The 20548-nt window shown below is 36.4% G+C and overlaps 1 protein-coding gene across 2 annotated transcripts; it reads left to right on the forward strand.

Moving 5' to 3' along the window:
• The first annotated feature begins 6870 nt into the window (after window positions 1-6870).
• Window positions 6871-20112, forward strand: LOC105045376 (translation initiation factor IF-2, chloroplastic). 2 transcript variants are annotated; one of them, XM_073257931.1, is made up of 13 exons: window positions 6871-7007; window positions 7207-8802; window positions 8910-8942; window positions 9102-9215; window positions 9404-9557; window positions 9644-9738; window positions 9837-9899; window positions 9999-10154; window positions 10325-10390; window positions 11792-12028; window positions 12186-12461; window positions 12566-12754; window positions 19484-20112. In XM_073257931.1, exons 2-13 carry the CDS (start codon window positions 7324-7326, stop codon window positions 19643-19645), a joined length of 3024 nt encoding a protein of 1007 aa, XP_073114032.1. In that variant the 5' UTR covers window positions 6871-7007; window positions 7207-7323; the 3' UTR covers window positions 19646-20112. The 2 variants fall into 2 exon arrangements, with proteins under 2 accessions (XP_073114032.1, XP_073114033.1); XM_073257932.1 differs by lacking the exons at window positions 12186-12461; window positions 12566-12754 and having other exon boundaries at window positions 19484-19887.
• The last annotated feature ends 436 nt before the right edge of the window (window positions 20113-20548 follow it).

Consider the following 20548-nt stretch of genomic DNA (forward strand, 5'->3'; position numbering starts at 1 on the left):
TCCACTCATCCTAGAATTAGGATGCTAAATATTTTTGTAGCATAGTAGGTGGAAGCACTACTTTTAAAAAATCATATTAGGATATCTAAAATGATTTAAAATTTTAAAATATTATTCTTTCTAATATCAATAAATTTCTTGTATCAAACCATATCATCTATCATAATTTTTTGACTCAAAGAATCAACATTCCTGACTTACTCAAAGTAATCCAGATTACCATGCTTCCACTGCGCACTCTGATCTAACAATCAAAATTTCTTAGCTTCATCAAAAAATTTTGATCAAATTATTTCTTTATCTTATCAATAGAAAAGATCTAAAATTTTAAATTTCAATTAAAGTCAAAGATTAACCTTCGATTCTCATTCATACTTCTACTGGTATATAATAATCTTGATTAACCCTTGAGTCCAATATCATATTTAAACCATCATATAGATTTATTATAATCAATATGAATCAAATTTTAATTCTCATATCAATTCAATTCGATAAATTTTCAAATCAAAATCTTTATAAGTCAAATCAATGAAAAAAAATAATCCTTCGATACTCCACCAAATTTGGACATAATCAGAATATATAAGAATTTCAAATCATTATTATTATTTTTTTTTTAAAATTTTTATCATCAGGATCTTCAATATCTATCAAATATCCTTTCATAATAATCATACAAGCTTCAAAAAATCAAATCTCTATTTAATAGTAGATTCAATTAGGGACCTCGTTAACAAAAGCAAAGGAACTCCATATCAATTCTTAAATCCAAAATTTCTAAATTGTAAATTCACATGGATCCCTTAATCTGAAATAAATATAAATCAGATCTTTTATCTTAATCTAAAGATATCAATTTTTTATTAACAACCTCAACAATAATATCAGAAAATCTCTTGATCAACTTGGATACGGAATCTTTAAATTAAAATTTCATACACATCATGTAGTCTCCAAGAGACATAATAAGATCTATTATCTAGATCTAGGGATGATGATTAAAGATTCCAGTATGATGAATATCCTATAATCTCAAAATCAATTTCATCAATAAGACATAGGTTTCTTTGCAATATCCTCAAATATGCATTCATCCTAAAATGTCATTTTATATATAATCCACGTACCAAATTCAATTTCGATAAATATTTCAATCAAGCATCATAAAAGATTTTTTCTTAGTCTATCCTGGAACAATATTTTATCGTCAAATCTTTATCTTGCCAATAATAGTCAACTTCTCAACTAGAAGTAATATCATAGTATTATTCTCACATCGAATTTGAACTTACGATGCACTTGAATAACCAATGATCAAATTAATAACCACAATGCACAATAAAATTTTATGTCAATCCTTTTGTGATTACTTTCGATCAAGATCTAACTAATCATATCATGATCTATAGATTATCCATCATATTTCAAACTCCATATGTCATAATCTCTTGTGATCCCTTTATACATAATCTTAATGTTTAATCAAAATTTTTAAATATTTCTCCCACTACAATCATCAAAGATCTACTACACTATAATGTCCCTGGTGTCTATCCACTTACACCCATTCTATATCTGATTCTATGTTTCATAATTCATCCACTTATGCTCTGATATCATATTAATTGTCACGCCCCCGACTCGAGATTGTGAATCAAGGGTCATGGCAACCGCCGCATACTCATAGAAAACTCTTTCCATAAGCATGCAAGGCATCTTATCATGCTATTCTAAAACAACAGCGGAATAATTAGTCAACAATTTAAATTCAAAACATAACGATCTTAAATTTCTTCTTTAATATCTTAATAAATTCAACAATGATTCATAGGCCTTACACCAAATTCAATAAGACTTTCAACCGAAAATAAAAATATGAGGATTCTGCTTCTGATCACTCTTTCATTCATATCTTATATCATCTTAATTCCTCAACATCTGTAAAAACAGTAAAATAGGAGGTAATGAGCTAGACAGCCCAGTAAGCAATGATCACTTTCAACAGATTTCATCAGGCATTTAAGTAAATAATCATTTATAGAAAATAAGCATATATAGTTCATCAATTCAAAATCAATTTCAATTATGCAACATAATTCATGCCAATTTCATTTCTTTTTCCAAAATTCAAGTTTCTTTTCGGGTTTCAATTTCTTTCGTTCTTAAATTCTTTTCGTCAACCATAAGCTATGACCACATTTTCCCTGTGGCAGGGTCATAATACCGCGTATCTGCTTGTGGTAGGCTGCGAATCATCTGGCAGCCATATCTTTTGGAACCGCTGGTCTCGCTGGCGGTTTGTCACTGGTCTCTCTGGCGACATGTCGCTGGTCTCGCTGGCGACATAAATCCTCAGGACAATCAATTGCCAACGTATATGCCCCCATTGGCGGGGTCCTTTACATAGTCAGATTGTCAATTCATAATATTTCTTATATCATAATTCTTCATAAATCATATTTCATATTTTAATTTCGATAATAAAACATATAATCATGTAGTATCGAAATCAATCAATATAATGCATCATGAAATCAATATGTTCAATCATGCTTCATCATAATATTTCAAATAAGATATTTTCATAAGAAAATACCATTCATCCAATTCATGCATCGTTTCACAAATCATGTTAGAAAAATATATTATAATTTACCGATAAATCTAGAAAAAGTGAAACATTACTTACCTCGAACACATTCCAATAAATCTACATAATTCTATAAATTTTTCTTACAAAAATTCTATTCGTAGATCATATTGCGATATCCCATGGTCAAACATCCACAATCCTATACAGAATCAATTTCAATAATTAGAAAGAATACGAATACCATATTTCAACGGTTTAGACTGGGTCAGATCATCTAATTTCATCTAATCAAAATCTAATTAGGACCTAAACGATCCAAGGTTTGACTATCAGATCAAATCAGATTCAAAGTGATAGGACCGAGGTTTCTTCATCGATTTCATAAAATCAAATAGAGAGAGACAATTAGAGGAGAGAGAAATCAATGAGGTACAATTCGAATTGGTCAGATGACACAATCCAACATTATGATTGGTCCAATATCTCGATTGGTGAAATCAACATGATCAAATCAAGTCATGGCTAGATCGAAATCATGGATGATCAAATCTAAAGATTCATGGTCTGATTAAGGTGGGTACCAGTACGCTGTCTAACAACCATGGATCAGGATTCTTCATTAGAATCAGATCAGGACTATTGAAAGAATTTTCTCATTGATAAATCGATCAAGAGAGAGAAATCGATCGAGAGAGAGAAATGACTTTAGAGAGAGAAAATTCTAGAGAGAGAAAATTTTAGAGAGAGAAAACTCATCTTGGATTCTTCAGACAATATGATTCAACAAATCTAATCGATCAGATCAAATCATGCTGAAATTATCATGTGGACAATTCAATAAGATCATGAAAAATAAAATCTAAAAATACTTGATCTGATCAAAATGGATGTCGGTGTACCATCCGATGATCACAGATCAAAAAACCATCACAAGGATCATTTAAATTCATCATCATTCTTCTCAAAATTTTAGAAATCTTAGGAGAGAGAAATAATCTAGAGGGAGGATTTTAGAGAGAGAAAGTAGAGAGAGAAAGTCCAATTCTAGAGAGAGAAAATACTAGTTCAGGCTGAAGAGAGAGAGGGAAGAGAGAGAAACTCTCTTTCTCACATTTTATTATTTATATCATTATTTATTAATTTATTTTATTTTATTTTATTTTATTTTTTCTTTTCTTTCTTTTTTTTTTCTTTTTCTTCACGGAAGAGAGAGGAGAGAAAATCCTATTTATTATTATTATATTATTATTATATTATTTTTTTCTTCTCTTTTTCTTTTTTTTTTTTCTTTTTCTTTTCTTTTTCTTTTCTTTCCCTTCTTTTTCTTTTCTTTTTCTTTTCTTTTCCTTCTTCATGTTCTTCTTTTCTTCTTCTTTTCCCGTGGGTTTCTTTTGGGCCGAAACAGGGACCGTGAGGTCCCCTCGTTGGAATTCCGACCGGTGGCGCAGCCGGCATGGGGCGGCCGTCGGCAGGAGGGGAGCGACTCGACGACACTAGGAGAGCCAAACTGGTGGTCGGTGGTGACCACCGGCGCCGGCAATCAAAGAAAAACAGAACCGAAAACTCTCCTTTTTCTCAAAGAAATCTGGCGACTCCGGTTGCCGACGAGCATGCACACTGGCATGGAAAGGAAGGGGGAGAAGAGAGGAAGGGGAGGAGGCTTACCTCCGACGCCGGCGAAGCTTTTCCGGTGAGAAATTGGACGGCATAGGGACGGTCTTCCGCGGTGGATTTTCCGGCGATCTCTACCGTTTTGCCCCGGGATTTCTCGCTGAGAGGAGAGAGGAGAATTCTCCTCCTTAAATAGGACCGGAGGGAGCTCGTTTCCGACTCCGATTGAGAGCTGGCGAGAGGAGGAAGAAGACTCCCGAAGGAAGTCTTCTCCCCTTCTTTTTTTTTTTTTTTTTTTTTTTTTTTTTTCCGGGCTTTAAATGATCTGGGCTGGGATTCTTACTGGGGCCGGGCCGGGCTATCACAATTAGTAACTGCAAAATATAATTTCCCGAGACAGGGGCTTGCTTACATAGGCCAAGGAGAGTACCACCAGCAATTTGGTGTCGTTTGTCCTCCTATGCAGACTACTTATAATATCAATTCATTTGGGCAATTGCTGATGGTACCCGAATGAATTTCTTGTATGATCCGTGGGTACCATCCATACCTTTTTTTGCTTGGCTTATATTTTTAAATATGAATATGGAGCTAGATGTTCAGGTGTCTTCTTTTTTGAATCAGGATAGATGATGGGATTTCAATGCTCTTTCATCTATTTTAGCACCTGACTTGCTTTCAGTTATTTCAACTATTCCTATGGCTAAGACTCATAGACAAGATCAATTGGTGTGGGCCAATACTCGGTTTCTAAGGTGGCTGGTAAGGATTTATCTTCTTTATTTCGTTCACCATATGAGAATGATATTAATGTATCCTTTACAATCTTATGGAAGTTACCAGTTCCTATGCAAGTTCTTTTTTCTGGTTGGGAATTATTATGGTCTTGTCTCCCAACTAAGAGGCATTTATATCAATTGGGTTAGATACCTCAGCATACTCTATATTGTGATCAATGTGTTGAGGTAATTGAGGATGTGGAACATGTATTCGTTCATTTTTCTATGGCCCAGCAGTGTTGGCACATTCTTTGTTCCTCTTTTCAGGATGTTCCTTACCCAATTCTTTGCCGGTATTGGTTCATATGTTAACTGACACTCGATATAGTTGTGGATTCGGCTAGCTATATTATATTTGTTATGAATTATGTAGAAGGTAAGGAATGAAAGGTTGTTTCAAGCCTCCTTTACTCATCCACTAAATATAGTCCGGCAAGTTAGCCACTTTCTTTATGACTTCAGATCAGATATTTCTAATACTGTTTTAGTAGCACATTCCAGGAACAGGGGTCTTCCTTTTGTTGGCTGGCTCATCTAATTTCTCATCCTTGTATGTTGCTTGGCTGCCCCCTTGCCTAGGCATTATTAAATTAATTTTGAAGGATCTGTCTTTCATGATACAGCAGTTGCGGGATTTATTGTTAGAGATCATAATGGGATACTAATTTATAGGTAAGATCTTGAATACTCCCTCGATTTTATATGTAGAGTTGATAGCTGCATGAGCTGGCCTTTCAAGTACTATTCAGCAATTTGGATTTGCTCTGATCTGATTGGATGGAGATTCTGCTATGCTTATTCAGTGATAGCAGTCTCCATTCATTTGTAGGTATTCTGATCATCCTTTTATTAAAGACATGCTTTATTGGAAGCAGTCTTTCTTCTTCACGGTCTCCCACATCTATAGGAAAGATGATCAAACAACAGATTGGATTATGAAGCAAGCTTTGAAGGGTGATTGTTAATTCTTTTTGGATTCAATTCTTCCCTTCCAGGTTCGAATGATCCTCGGTGCTGATATCAGTTCTACTGTTTTTGTTAGGCGTTGAGACTTCCCTTTTAAGAGCCTTTCCAATACCCCAAAAAAAAAAAAAGACTAAGCTACATTCAAGCTTAAATTAAAGTTTTATTCAAGCTCGGTATAATCTTGCTTTCAAGCTTGGTTCATATCTAAATTAATATTTTAATGAATTCAAAAATTAACTATACTTTCAAGTTTGAAAATATCTTAATATTGTAGATAATTGTATCTATGATCCAATAATCATTATCTATCTACCTATATATATATATATAGAGAGAGAGAGAGAGAGAGAAAGAATCTATATTTAATATATTTTTTAGCCTAATAGAGCCGACCCTATCGAGTGAGGAGCTACTTTGGCTCAATGAAACTAATTTTCAGCTTATATCTTTTAAAAAAAAATAATTTTAAGCCGAATTCAGTGGTTCAAGCATGATTTATTTAATTTTAGATCGAGCCCAAATTGAACTTGTTCCTGGCCAAGACCAAACCTCGGCTGTACAGAACATTTGTGATCCCTGGTAGCAGGTTATTCATCTCAAAATATAGCACATTCCCTTGAAGATGAAAAAGAAAATTATATGTTACCAAAAAAAAAAAATTATAGCACATTGCCTCGAACTTGCTGGAGCATGCATGCTTATGGGGAAGTGGACCCACACAAAAAAGACTGGTGTGGAACATGGTTTACCACAAGGGGCGAGTGAGAGCTCATAATTGTCAGCCATCCACCAACCATCAGATGGATTCAGCTTGAGTGGCTCGCCCCCTATCAAAAACCTTATCACGTAGAAATTGACAAGCGGAGAAAGAGCCACACGTACCTCAGGGGATACCGCCAACGCTCGAACCTTTTGCCACCAGAAATTTTTCATTTAAGAAAACCAAAGCAAATCCAATATATCTCTTCCTCCCCGCCTTTCTTTCTCTCCCTCTCTTCCTCTCTGGAGAGCCAAAAAGAAATTAAAAAAAAAAATCATCCATCGCCACATCTAAGGTAAGCTCTTTCTCTCCCAGAGCTCTTATTAATCGTTAATTCTTAGCTAAACTTGATGAAATTTAGGCTTTCTTTTCCTCTCTGAGCATTAAATTAGGGTTTCCAAGGGTTCTAAACCGCTCCCCGTCGATCGCAATTCGTCGAATAGTTGTTCTTTTAGGCAAATTTCATATTTGGATATGTTTTTTGTGCCATCCAGGATCGAGCTGTGATAAAAAGACTCGATTTTGATGCGGATTTCCGGGGCATCGGTGTTGTGAACTGGTCCAGAGCCCTGAGCTCGTAGTTCTTTGTATGTGGCTTCAAGGGTGAAACAATGGCTTCTCCTGCTTCCCTTGCTACTCTGGGAAGCGTGAGGACAAACTCGTCGACGGTCTTCGAGGTCTCTCCTTCGCCTGGAGCCGTTAGGAGAATTCGCATCATTTCTAGGATTAGTTTTCGTAGTGTTGGCGGTGTGCAGCGACGGTCCCGTTCCCCTGGTCGAGTCTGTAGGTGTCTGGTCACCACCGACTTGATCGAGGAGAAGGGAATTCCGTTTTCTTCAGAATCTACTTATAGGGGTAGTAGTGGCAGCAGAGAAGATGATGCTGATCTTGTCCTTAAGCCTCCTCCCAAGCCTGTCTCGAAGGCCCAGCCAAATGGGCCCGATCCTGTGAACTCAGCATTGTGGTCTCCAGACAAAGTTGTTCATGATAAGATGCTGGAGACTGGACAAGAAGATAGAGATAAAATGATAGAGTCACTTGGGGAGGTCTTGGAGAAGGCAGAAAAGCTTGAGACAGCAAAGAGGGTCAAATTGGATGGAAAAGAGATTAGGGGCAATGGCAAGTCCAGTGGTAGCTCAAGACCTAGTAGACCGGTGAACACTTCACCGACAAGGAAGTCAAAGATGTCAAAGAGCATCTGGCGAAAGGGGAACCCCGTGGCAAATGTGCAAAAGGTGGTAAAAGAGATACCGAGAATTGAGAGAGAGAAAGGGCAGGAACAGAAAGGTCGTTCTCCAGTGACAGAAGCGAACAAACCTGAAGCTCTTCCACTTGCACCTTTGCAAAATCAAATGCCTTCACCATCCCAAGTCATTCCAAAGCTGCAAGTGAAGCCTTCTGTTGCTCCATCTGCACCTCCAGCTCCCCCTGTAGCAAAGAAACCTGCTAACTTAAAAGACCGGAAGCCAGTTCTTATAGATAGGTTTGCTTCCAAGAAGCCAGTTGTCGATCCCATTGCAGCGGAAGCATTATTAGTGCCTACAAAACCAGTGAAAGGACCTGCTCCATCAAAAGCCAAAGAAGAGCGTCGCAAGAAATCAAGTGCGGCTGGAGGTGTGCGTAGGCGTCTGGTGGATGATGCTGACATACCTGATGAGGATGCTTCAGAACTTGATGCGCCTATTCCTGGTGTGACAGGGGCAAGGAAAGGCAGGAAATGGAGTAAGGCAAGCCGTAAGGCTGCTAGACTCGAGGCAGCTAAAGCTGCAGCACCTGTTAAAGTAGAGATTCTGGAGGTGGGTGAGGAGGGGATGTTCACTGGGGATCTGGCTTATAAATTAGCAGTCAGCGAAGCGGATATCCTTGGATATTTATACTCAAAAGGAATAAAGCCTGATACAGTGCATACTCTGGATAAAGACATGGTCAGGATGATATGCAAGGAATATGATGTGGAAGTATTAGAAAAAGATCCCATAAGGGTGGAAGAGATGGCAAAGAAGAAAGAACTGCTTGATGAGGAGGATTTGGACATGTTGGAGGATAGGCATCCAGTTATTACAATAATGGGTCATGTTGATCATGGAAAGGTATTATCTTCTGAGCAGTATTTGTTTCTTATTTTTGGTTTGAGTAGGATCAAGTCTCAGTACCTTCCTTTGCTATAACTTTTGCTTTTTGTAATTTGCATTGACAGACAACGCTTTTGGACTATATTCGTAAGAGCAAGGTAATTTTTAAATCTTCAGTTGGTATCACACATCTGCCTTAGTTCATAGGTAGTTTCCCATGCATATACTGCAAAGCTGAAAATATGCGCGGCATTTTCCACATTTCTGTTTCTATGGCTTTTCTGAAATAATAAGGTCTGACCAATTGGTATGTACAGGTGGTAGCGACTGAGGCAGGTGGAATAACCCAAGGTATTGGGGCATATAAAGTTCTCATCCCAGTTGATGGAAAGGCTCAGGCCTGTGTCTTTCTTGATACTCCAGGGCATGAGGTGTGTGATTTCAGTTGTGCCAGCCCATTTTAGTTTTGGCTGACATCATCTTTCTGCATATAAATTTTTTGATGGCTTTGGTTTCAATGCGTTGCAAAGTACGATTATGTAACTTAAGATGTTGAAGTTTCATCTTCAGTATATCTTCACCAACATATAATTTGTCATTAAAAATCTGGACTTTACAGGCATTTGGTGCCATGAGGGCACGTGGAGCAAGGGTGACTGACATTACCATTATTGTGGTAGCTGCTGATGATGGAGTGCGCCCCCAAACAAATGAGGCAATAGCTCATGCCAAGGCAGCTGGTGTGCCTATTATAATAGCCATAAATAAGGCATGTGAATTAATCTCTATTGTTGTTTCATTTTTGGTCCTGTCTTCACAAAATTTTTTCTCAATTCCAGTAGTTATGGTACCCAGGTAGATAAAGAAGGAGCGAATCCTGAACGTGTTATGCAAGAACTTTCTTCTATTGGCCTTATGCCAGAAGTGTGGGGTGGTGACATCCCAATGGTCCAGGTTGCTCCCCAAACAATAACTTATAAATGTTATCCTCATCTTTATCTGACACTTAAAACAACTATTGAGAGTTGATATCTAGTTATTACCTAAATCAGATAAGTGCTCTTAAAGGAAACAATGTCGATGAATTATTGGAAACTGTCATGCTTGTTGCTGAGGTATGTGAATTTATCTTGATTTCTGTTTATTTGCTTCTGCTGGCAACTTGACTTTCTGGGTGAATATTCAACCTTATTATTATTTTTTTAATTGTAAAGCTGCAAGAATTGAAGGCAAATCCTCATAGAAATGCAAAGGGTACTGTCATTGAGGCAGGTCTTGATAAATCAAAGGGACCCACTGCCACACTGATTGTGCAAAATGGAACCCTCAAAAGGGGTGATGTTGTTGTGTGTGGTGAAGCCTTTGGAAAGGTTAGTTTTCTGAATGAACACTGGTGTTATAACTTTTAGAGAAATGCAAACAGCAACTTATTTGCAATGCTATGTTCTGCATAATCTCAAAATTCTGCAGTTTGTAGGCCTTGTTTTCTATGTTGACTTAAAGTCCTGACAGCCCATGCGCAAATTCTTTCCATGAGCAGGTCCGTGCTATGTTTGATGATAGAGGAGGTCGTGTTGACCAAGCTGGACCATCCATGGCTGTGCAGGTTTGTTTGTTCTCTTCTCAAGTCTACTATTCATCATCATCAATTTATGTTTGATATCTCCAAATCTGAAAATTCAATGTGATGTATGAGGGAACTAACTAGTTCCTGATTGATTCTTTCACACACTAGTCTTCTTCTCTTTGGCACACTTGATTGGAGAATTCATTGTATATAAGATACATGGGTGGCCTTCTTGTCTTAAGGGCTTTTTGGCACAACATTATAGTATGGCATGCTTCTTTTATGTTATTTTCATGAGAGATTAGTAGGTCATTTACGCATGCTCTATGTTAATGTGAAACCAATCCAAGGCTTGGTGAATTATTTAAACGTAAATTATAATATGTTCCCCTTTTTCAGCCAAAGTCACTGTTGTGCTGTTAGTGAAGGCTTGGACTGAGTAGCAGTCCCATGCACTTGGTTTCCAGTCCTTTAAGTTTTCAAGTGAAACTGTTATTCAACATAAAACTGTGAGTATTAATTCCACTGAGAGATTCAGTTATACTTTAGTAAATTGAATGGTTAAAATCCTTTGCACTGCCTCACCAGAAGGGAAAAATAAATTGAAAGAACATGTGTTCATTTCAGAAATTGACAGCATTAATCGCTGATCGACAAGTGGCACATCAGAGTTTGCAATGGTTTGAATACTATGTTCCACAGATACAACTGCATAGTTTTCAGATTTGACATGGATAGAAGAACTGCACATGATAAACATTTAAAAAAACTAAAGAATAGAAGAATTAAACAATAAATTTTTTATCTTCATTTTTATGGTTTTCTAAAACTGGTAGATGCTAGGTGATAGATTTATAATGTAAGTGATAGCAGATTCCACCTGCTAGAATTCTCATGCCTACATGGTGCCTTGTCATTCACATCTTCAATTATTATAGAAGATTAAAAACAAAGCTTTTAGGCTTGTATAGTTTTGATTGTCAAAGAGAAATTGTCCAAACTTTTGTATTGTTACAAACAAATCCATCAATAAGATTGCATGTTTCTAAAGGAAAATTACTCATTTCAAGATTGGTGACTTGAGGATTTCAGCAGTATAGGTTGCTCTGATTTGGATACTGGATGACGTGTATCATCAATTTTTTTTCTTTCAGATTCAGTGATTGCATGCCCAATGGAGATTAGTTATAAAAATACTTCTCTATAAAATTAATTATGCGATCAAACAGATGGGACCTTTTTGAAAAATGAGCTTTCAAAGATTCTTCGGATGATGGAAAGACTGATAATCAGAAAGGGGATGTGCTAAAATGATTTGGTTTCTGTGACTTTTGTGATGTTTTTTTCCAGAGCTTTCTCTTTAAATATTTTTAAATTTTATAATTATCTTAGTTGCTTGTTCTCGATTGCTTTGACATTTTCTTCTATTTTCTTCCACAGGTAATTGGCTTGAGCAGTGTTCCTATTGCTGGTGATGAATTTGAGGTTGTTGACTCCCTTGATGTTGCACGTGAAAGGGCAGATGCATGTGCAGAATCATTAAGGGTTGCACGAATATCTGCAAAGGCTGGGGAGGGAAAGGTCACTCTCTCTTCCATTGCTTCTGCTGTATCAGCTGGAAGACAGTCGGGACTAGATAAGCATCAGCTAAATATTATCCTGAAAGTCGATGTTCAGGTATGCTTTGTGAACCTGCATGATGCCTTTCAGTGCTTACTCATCACAATATATTTGTTTGTTGTCAAATTGGCCTATGGTTCAGCTTTCATGCGATCATCATATGTAGATATATATCTCTTTTCAGCTGACTTGATAGCACTTTCATCAATAATAGGGTTCAATTGAAGCCATCAGACATGCTCTTCAAGTTCTCCCACAGGATAATGTTACTCTGAAGTTCCTTCTTCAAGCACCAGGTGATGTGAGTACTAGTGATGTTGATCTCGCTGTTGCCACTGAGGCCATTATATTTGGCTTCAATGTGAAAGCACCAGGTTCAGTTAAGAGCTATGCAGAGAAAAAGAATGTTGAAATTTGTCTCTATGGGGTCATTTATGATCTTATTGATGAAATGCGTAATGCAATGGAAGGACTTTTAGAGCCTGTTGAGGTAGAAATGATGCTATAATTGGTTTGGACTTCATCTCTGATGCGTTGGTATCTATATAGAAGAGATTTATATTAAACATTGTGCACTTTTAATATATCATGTAGGAGCAAGTTCCAGTAGGATCAGCAGATGTTCGAGCCACATTTAGCAGTGGTAGTGGACGTGTCGCTGGATGCATGGTCACTGAGGGGAAAGTGGTGAAAGATTGTGGTGTTTGGATTGTTCGAAATGGGAAAACAATTCACACAGGCAATATTGATTCTTTGAGACGAGTGAAAGAAGAGGTGAAGGAGGTATGTTTTTAAATGATATATGTGGATCACATCCTGAGGTACAATTGTTATATCTCAAAATGCTCTTAAATGACATCATGCTTTTGAAGATTACTGAAGCACCTGTTACATTTCTAGCTTGCAGAATTATAATCACTCTATCAACAATTGAGTGATATATTAGGTGACAATAACTAGCTTGTTGTATGGTTTATGATTTAGGGGAAGAAATAGCATAGTAAGTCAATATTCTTCTGAATTAGTGATGATGATTATCGATAGTCTTTTGAAGAATTTTAATCCATTAAGGCTCAATTTAGTTGTTGAATAAAAAATTGGAAAACTATAGATATCCTAGAAATTTATAGAGGGAGTTGTTGTTCCAAGGATATCACAGAATACAATGAAATATGCATTTGGTTGCAATGCCGGCATATCATGGTCTCAGCCTTTAATGGTGATAGTCTACTGCTATTATTTTTTTTTTGTTGAAAAGATATTTGCCCCTGCCAACAAAATTACTTTTTTGTTGGTGAGGGGGAGTTTTTTTGTCTTTCCACTGATAACTGGGTGGAAAACCCTGGTATGAACTGTAAGTACCTCTATCCTGTAATATCTTGGAAATGGATATCCTGGCTAAGATGCATAAGGCTATATCGACCAGAATAGGTAGTTCAAACTATCCGAATACCAAAAATTGCCTTCTTGACAAGGATAGCTATTATTGAACCCCCTAATCTAAAGGTTCGGGTGTGTTTGATATTGCTTAAAAGTTCTTTTGTAAACTTCAAAGCAACAAAAGCATTTCATTAAAAAAAAATAACTGTTTGGTAGCATCATCTAAATAGTGCTTCTACAAGAATATAAAGTCATAAAAGCACTTTTTAGGGAACTTAGAAAACCAGGCTTCTATCTACTCTTTCTCGAGAGAAGCAACGCCAAACACTCCTATTCACTTTCCAGATTGACTCCAAGGAAGTTCTTGAGATTTGTTATTCTTTGTGCTTTAGAAAAAGAAAATAGTGTTTGACATGAATGCAACAAGATTTGTTATAATGTTTCTTCATTTGCAGATTAAATCTTGGGCCAAGCATGACTTGTTCAAGATATAGACCTTTGATGAATAAAATTGCAAAGCATTAATATAGACAACAAGATAGTCTCAAAAGGTCCTTGAGAAGTTTACAATATTCGTGCTCTCACAATTATTTTCATTCGTCACCTATCATTGCCTTTGCTATAGTTTAATTGTTATTCTCTCATCAATAGGTAGTGTGAGCTTGGACATGTAGACAAGAGATCTTTTGGCGTCCTCTTCTAATCATAGAATTCTGGTTATTTGAGTGAATGAGTAAATCAAGAACCCTTTACTAAAACTATCTCAATTAGATATGTTTAATTATAGTTAAAAAGTTTGTTGTTGTGATGTGTTTCTTGGACAAGTAGGAAATCTCCTGTCATCAGTGGACTTCTAAGCTTCCAATATTGCAAGGCTACCGCATGATATAGAGCTGCCACTAGGAATTTATATGTGTCCTAACCAGAAGATCTGAGGTAATAGCAGGCTATATTATCCACGCTTTCTATCAAGATTTCAAGTCCCGATAGGATGGGCGGTTTCTCAATTGTCCTTTCTTGTTTCTGTGAAAAAAGGGGATCAAGACAATTTTGGGACTCCCAAATCCATCCATGTAGAGAGAGAAGAAGAAAGATAAAAGAAAAAAGGGAAAGATGGAGAAAAAGAAAAAGTGTAAGGAAAGAAGAAGAAGAAGAAGAAGAAGGGAAGAAAGAAATGAAGGGAGAAGAAAAAGAAAAGAAGGAAAGAAGGAACAAAGAGAAAGAAGAGGAAAAAAAGAAGAAAGACATAAAAGAAAAGATAAGAAGATGAAAGAAAAAGGAAAGGAGATAAAGAAAGGTAGAAGAAAAACAAAGAAAGAAAAGAAGGAAGAAAAGAAGAAAAATAAAGAAAGAAAAGAAGGAAGAAAAGAAGAAAAACAAAGACAGGAAGGAAAGAAGGGGAGAGATGAAGTTATCAATCAGGATGCCTGACCAAGACCATTGTCAGGATGGGGTAGGATTTCCATTTCTATGGAAAAGTCAGGACATCTGGCCTATGGGATTTAAAACCTTGATTTCTATAATATACTATTCTCATAGTGGCCATAAAGGAAACTGATGGGACAAACATTATGCAAAGAAATGCAAAAGGGTGATAAGGAGAAGTCCTTGTTGGAGAAATAGGAAACTTGCTATCTAACTATTACAGATATCATGAAAGAAATAGTAGGAAAAACATGGAGAAATCGTGTTCAGTGGGTTCCTACTTGTTTCCTTGTTAGTAGTGTGTTAAATAATCAGGAAGTTACTTTATCAAGATTTACAAAATCATCCTACTAAGAATCACTATTGTTTATTACTAGAGAAAAGGCCACTCTATATCTATGATAACGTTGTGATAGATCATTAAGGTGTGTGGTTTCATTAAGCCAGGGGGGCAATAAATTATTCTACCTTCTCCTCCCCTTCATTTAGAGTTCATCTAGGGCTTTTGTGATTCCCTTTACCTTGTTTAAAATAATCTAGGGGTTTAGACCTTGAACCATTAAAGCAAGAGGCAGAAGTATGTGACGGACAGCAGGGGGCAATGCCAAGTAAGCTAGTCCCTTGTAATCTCAAATAAGTCACATTCATTTTGCAAGCACATTTTTCCAAAATCCATGACCTAAATTGAAAGTGCATTTGTTGGTAGCTATGCTATTCTCGTCTTTGATGCCCTAATTGTGTAGGTTGGATTATTCTATTCCAAAAATCCATATATGGTCATAAGTCATTAACGATTCATCCATGATGATCAACAGACTTGCTGTGGACCTACTAGGCCACTTTGAGCAGGTCTAGTTAGGCTCTTTTAGCAAGATTTCCACATCTAGAATTTGATCATGATATAAAACTTCTGGAGGGTGTAATTTTCATATATGGGATTTATTTCAGCTATTTATTTCAGCTTTTTTTTTCAAATTAGGTAACTTTCAAGATCTACAATGGGCAAGCCAATTGATAGGCTTGTTGGGCTCAAAACAACGCTAATTCAAGGCTATTTAGGGCTCTGAAATGCCTTATCGAACTCGACTTACTATTTATAGCAAGGTTCTAAATACTGATACTGAACCTTATATCATTTTTATATCAGAATGGTAAGGTATCAGTAAATTATCAGTATCGATAGTATATCCTATATACTGAAACTTGCAGCATCTAAAAGAATGAAAAGCCATCAATATCGACCGGTTTGTTTGGTTGGTACAGTAACATCGATATACACCAATACGGACCGGAACAGCTAGTATATATTGATATAGATGGCTTCGACATCCCTGTGTTCATATGGGTGGTGGTTTCATGTTGGAATGGTATAGTGTTGATAATACTATTCCGTTTTAGCGATTTTTGTCAGTATCGATAGTATATACTACATATTGAAACTGGCGGCATCTAAAAGAATGAAAAGTCATCAATATTGACTAGTTTGGTTGGTACAATACCATTGATATACACCCGTATGGACCAGAACTGCTAGTACATATTGATATAGATGGCTTCGACATCCCTGTGTTCGTATGGGTGCTGGTTTCATGTTGGAATGGTCTAGTATTTATAATACCATTCTGTTTTAGCAATTTTTGAATCCATGATTTATAGTTAATGTTGACTGGAGCACAACTCATAATCTATGAAAAGTTGGCCAATGCAATAGAAGGCAATGATGATATAGATTTGTGATCTAGCTTTGGACCAATTTTAGCAATTTTTATATTTTTTTTCTAGTTTTAGGAAATTTAATCCCTTAGCTAGAAGAGGATTTATACCCAGATTTGGAGTTGTTGACCTCACTAGTATAAATTTCAAGGCCTTGAACCATAGCGTTGTATATTGGTTTTGAAAGGAATAAACAGGGTAAAACCTTGCATCTGAGTTTCTTATGGAAATCATTTTCTCTGCTGCTTGTTTTCATGTGATATTCAAGTTGAGTGGATGGGAGGAGGAAATTTTCTCTCCCTAGTTGGATCAGTCGTAACCACAGTAAGTTCCATATACACACAAACACACACTTCAAAACTGAAGAAGCCTTTTTACATATGATATTAAACCAAGTGTTCATATATGGTGATCATATTCCCATTCAATTGGTGAGATTCAAGTGATGGTCTTTGACCAAATTGACAGTTGGGTTTAAACTGTTGACAAATATAACAGAAATAAAATAATCATCTATCTTTAATGTGATTTTCAAAACATTAGATGTAAAACCTTTAATGTGAGACTAAGATTCAGTGGTCAATGAGACAGGACAAAATTCAAAACATTTTTTTTGAGTATATGAGTTTGTTATGGGTTTCGTGGATGACAACTTGGATTACTATTTGGAGTTGAGGGTGCAGTAAGAAATGATCATAAGGTTCCTTAAATAGCTGCTGTTGCAGCCTTCTTCTATATGCAATTTTTTTTCTTCGACATTAGTGCAAAGTGGATGGAGTAGCAATATGTCTTTCAAGTGTTAAGAAATCACAGAGTATCATTGGAACTTATGCTAATTTTTCACATGGCTGTCAATTTTTCAGTTTTTCTGAATGAGTATAAATTTATGGGGGGATTTGGAAGATTTCAATTGTGTTAAGAGCAGGGTAGATGGAATGAGGATACATCTTTGGTGTAATATGTGATTTCTGAATATTGTTAGATCTGATACCAATTTTTTAAGGCTCATAGAATATGAGATCTTCTGAATGAGTACAAGTTTTAGGCACTTACAGCCCCCATATTCAGTTTTGAGAACAAAATTACACTTCATGGAAATTGCTGGAAGAGTAGAGGTTTGAAGTCAGATTAGAGCTGAACACAAATGAGTCTTGCATTGGAGGTTCATTAACTGAAAATCAGCTAGGATACACACTGAGGAACACACACACACGCGCGCGCGCACACACACAGAGGGACACACACAAACATTTGATCTTCATGTTTATATTTATTGCTTTGAGGCAAGAAGGAACTTGCCTCTGTTCCTGCTAGAGTTGAACCACTGAAAGGCATAAGAAATTGCAAACCTCGGCATATACATGGGAGGACCTAAGCAGCCATGTTCCCTCATGATCTTGTTGACTAAGATGGAAACGTTGCACTTACTGTCTCTAGCATGTTCTTGGCATGGTTGGTATACAATTAATGGAAAGAGTGGCTGCCTGGGTAGTGGGATATCTAGCTCTTTGCTGCAGTCCATTATCAATGTTTGCTTGCTTGAGGAAATCGAGGGACTAGATTGATGTGTTGGGTGCCTTAGGCAAGGACAGAAAGGGTGAACAGTGAGATAGATTGGTATAAAGCATGGTCTACCGTACCATCCTATACTGCCCGATATAGGTTGTATCATATCGTACGAAGAGGAAATCAGCACGAAACCCCACTTTGAGTTAGTACAAGCCCTGTACTGCCCATACCGAGACATACCACCCTATATCGAGGCGCATACCGATCTGTACCGAAGCATATTGATCTGTACCGAGGTATACTGAGACAAAAATAAAGAAAAATGGTTTGGAAGCTATTTCAATATAGGATGTGTATGATACTGTACTGAACCAGTAAGGTATTGATACGGTACTTGGTACCGAGACAGTGGACTTTGGTGTAGAGGGATAATGAAACTTCTATAGACTTGTATATGCTACAAGGTTTTGTCTTCTTTTTCAATCTAATGTGCCAACAGTTCAAGTGTAACTATGAGATGGATAGTGAGCAGGGACAAGGCACTAATCTTTTTGACACTAAAAGTACATGCTCTAGAAGAGTTCAAGTCATTATAATTTTCCTTTTGAGCGTATCCAAGATTTGAACCTTGGAGCCCTTAAAGGACAAGCCTTTAGGGGTAAGGTGTCGATTGACTATAGCCATTGTAGTTTCATACAATGATTATTTAATTCCTATTTGCGTATAAATACTGTAGTAATTGTGAGCACCACATCTGTCATCAAGAAATAGATATTTCTTGGGTTTTTTTGCATGGTTACCCTTATAAATATTTGAAATTACGTGTATACCCTCACAAAGTTATTATTTGTGTATATCCTTAAATTTTTTTTGCATGTATAGCCATGTAAAACATGAAATTATATTTATACTTTTGTAAATTTACTATTTGCATGTATATCTTTAAATTATTTATTTTTGCACATTTACCTTTATTGAGTTAAGGGTGTACGTGAAAAAAGCAATAATTTGTAATGGTATATAGGCAAAAAGGGATATTATAAGAGTATACACAAAAAAGAGAATTTATAAGGGTATTCATACTATTAGTAAATTTGTAAGGGTATACATGCAACTTTTGATTTTTATAAAGGTATACATGTAAAAAGAATAATTTATAATGGTGTATATGTAAATAGTAAATTTACAAGGGTATTCACATAATTTCAGATATTTATATGGGTATATACATAAAAAAATGATCTTTCTTTAGCTCATAGAAATCATGAATATTTATCCTTTGGAATGAATAACCACTCCAAGTCTGACTCAGTTATGATTAGCAGGCATTCTTGTCTTCTCATTTATCATCCTTCAAGTAATACTCTTAGATATATGTGGACATTGCATTTTCACTGAGTTGCTTCTATTATTTCTATTTGTCAGCCTGTGAGTCTGTTTGGAGCAATATTTACCCAGCTATCTACTTTTTCCCCCTTCCTCCAGGTTGGTGCTGGACTAGAATGTGGTATTGGTGTGAGTGACTTCAATGATTGGGAGGTTGGAGATATTATCAAGGCTTTTAATGCTGTGACGAAGCGACGAACACTTGAGGAGGCATCAGCTTCGGTGACAGCTGCATTAGTTGGAGCGGGTGTTGAGTTGTGAAATAGGCTAGATGGTGCAGAACATTTGCAGAACAAGTTATTGTTCAGGATGGACCTGAGTAGCATCTGACTCAAAGTTTACAATCTGTCTTCAGCTACGATGTAATATATCTTTCATGGCTAAGCTTGGATGGCATTCTCCACTCTGTTTTTCGGAAGTCTGGCTCTGCTGCAGCTGATGTTGTATGCTAAATGTACATAAGGAATCTCAGCTGTCAACTTTTCCTTCTATTTTGTAGAGAAGGGGCATTTATTTAACCTTTTGATGATTTGAGCACAACAACCTGTAATAGATCCAACAACAATTGAATCATTGTCATAATTTCACCATACAGTTTATTTGATACCTCAGTCATGTCTATCCTTTGATGTTTATCAGCTGGGACATCAAATTGTACTAAACAAAATATAAAGACAAAAAATAAAATTATACTATTCTACTTAGCATGGCATGATTCCATGCTGTGAGATTCATGGGGTTTCCTTGATTATGTTGCAGTCTTGCAGTTTCTACAACTTCCGCTGCTTCTTTTTATGTAACATTTGAAAATTCTTTTAGTTCGATACCGACATAATACTTACTATCTATTATATTAATTATGACATTGCCTTTGATGACTGTGCATCAACTGCTCAAATAAGCAATTCATTCTACTTTAAGTTATATTTTATTGCATCAGGTTCATTCTACTTTTAGTTATATTTTATTGCATTGTGTTCTTGGAAATGAACTTGGGCATGTTTGGTAGCTAGATGGTGAAAATGCTTTGGTAACTGGGAACCAGCTCTTTTTTTTAATCTCAATAACAACAATTGCAGCCACTTCGCTTTACATGTGACTGTATCTTTGGTGAATGCTTTCAAGTGACCTCAACTACTGCAACAGATGACCCTAGAGTAGGCT

This window comes from Elaeis guineensis, chromosome 5, assembly GCF_000442705.2.
Source record: "Elaeis guineensis isolate ETL-2024a chromosome 5, EG11, whole genome shotgun sequence".
NCBI classification, from domain to species: Eukaryota; Viridiplantae; Streptophyta; class Magnoliopsida; order Arecales; family Arecaceae; genus Elaeis; species Elaeis guineensis.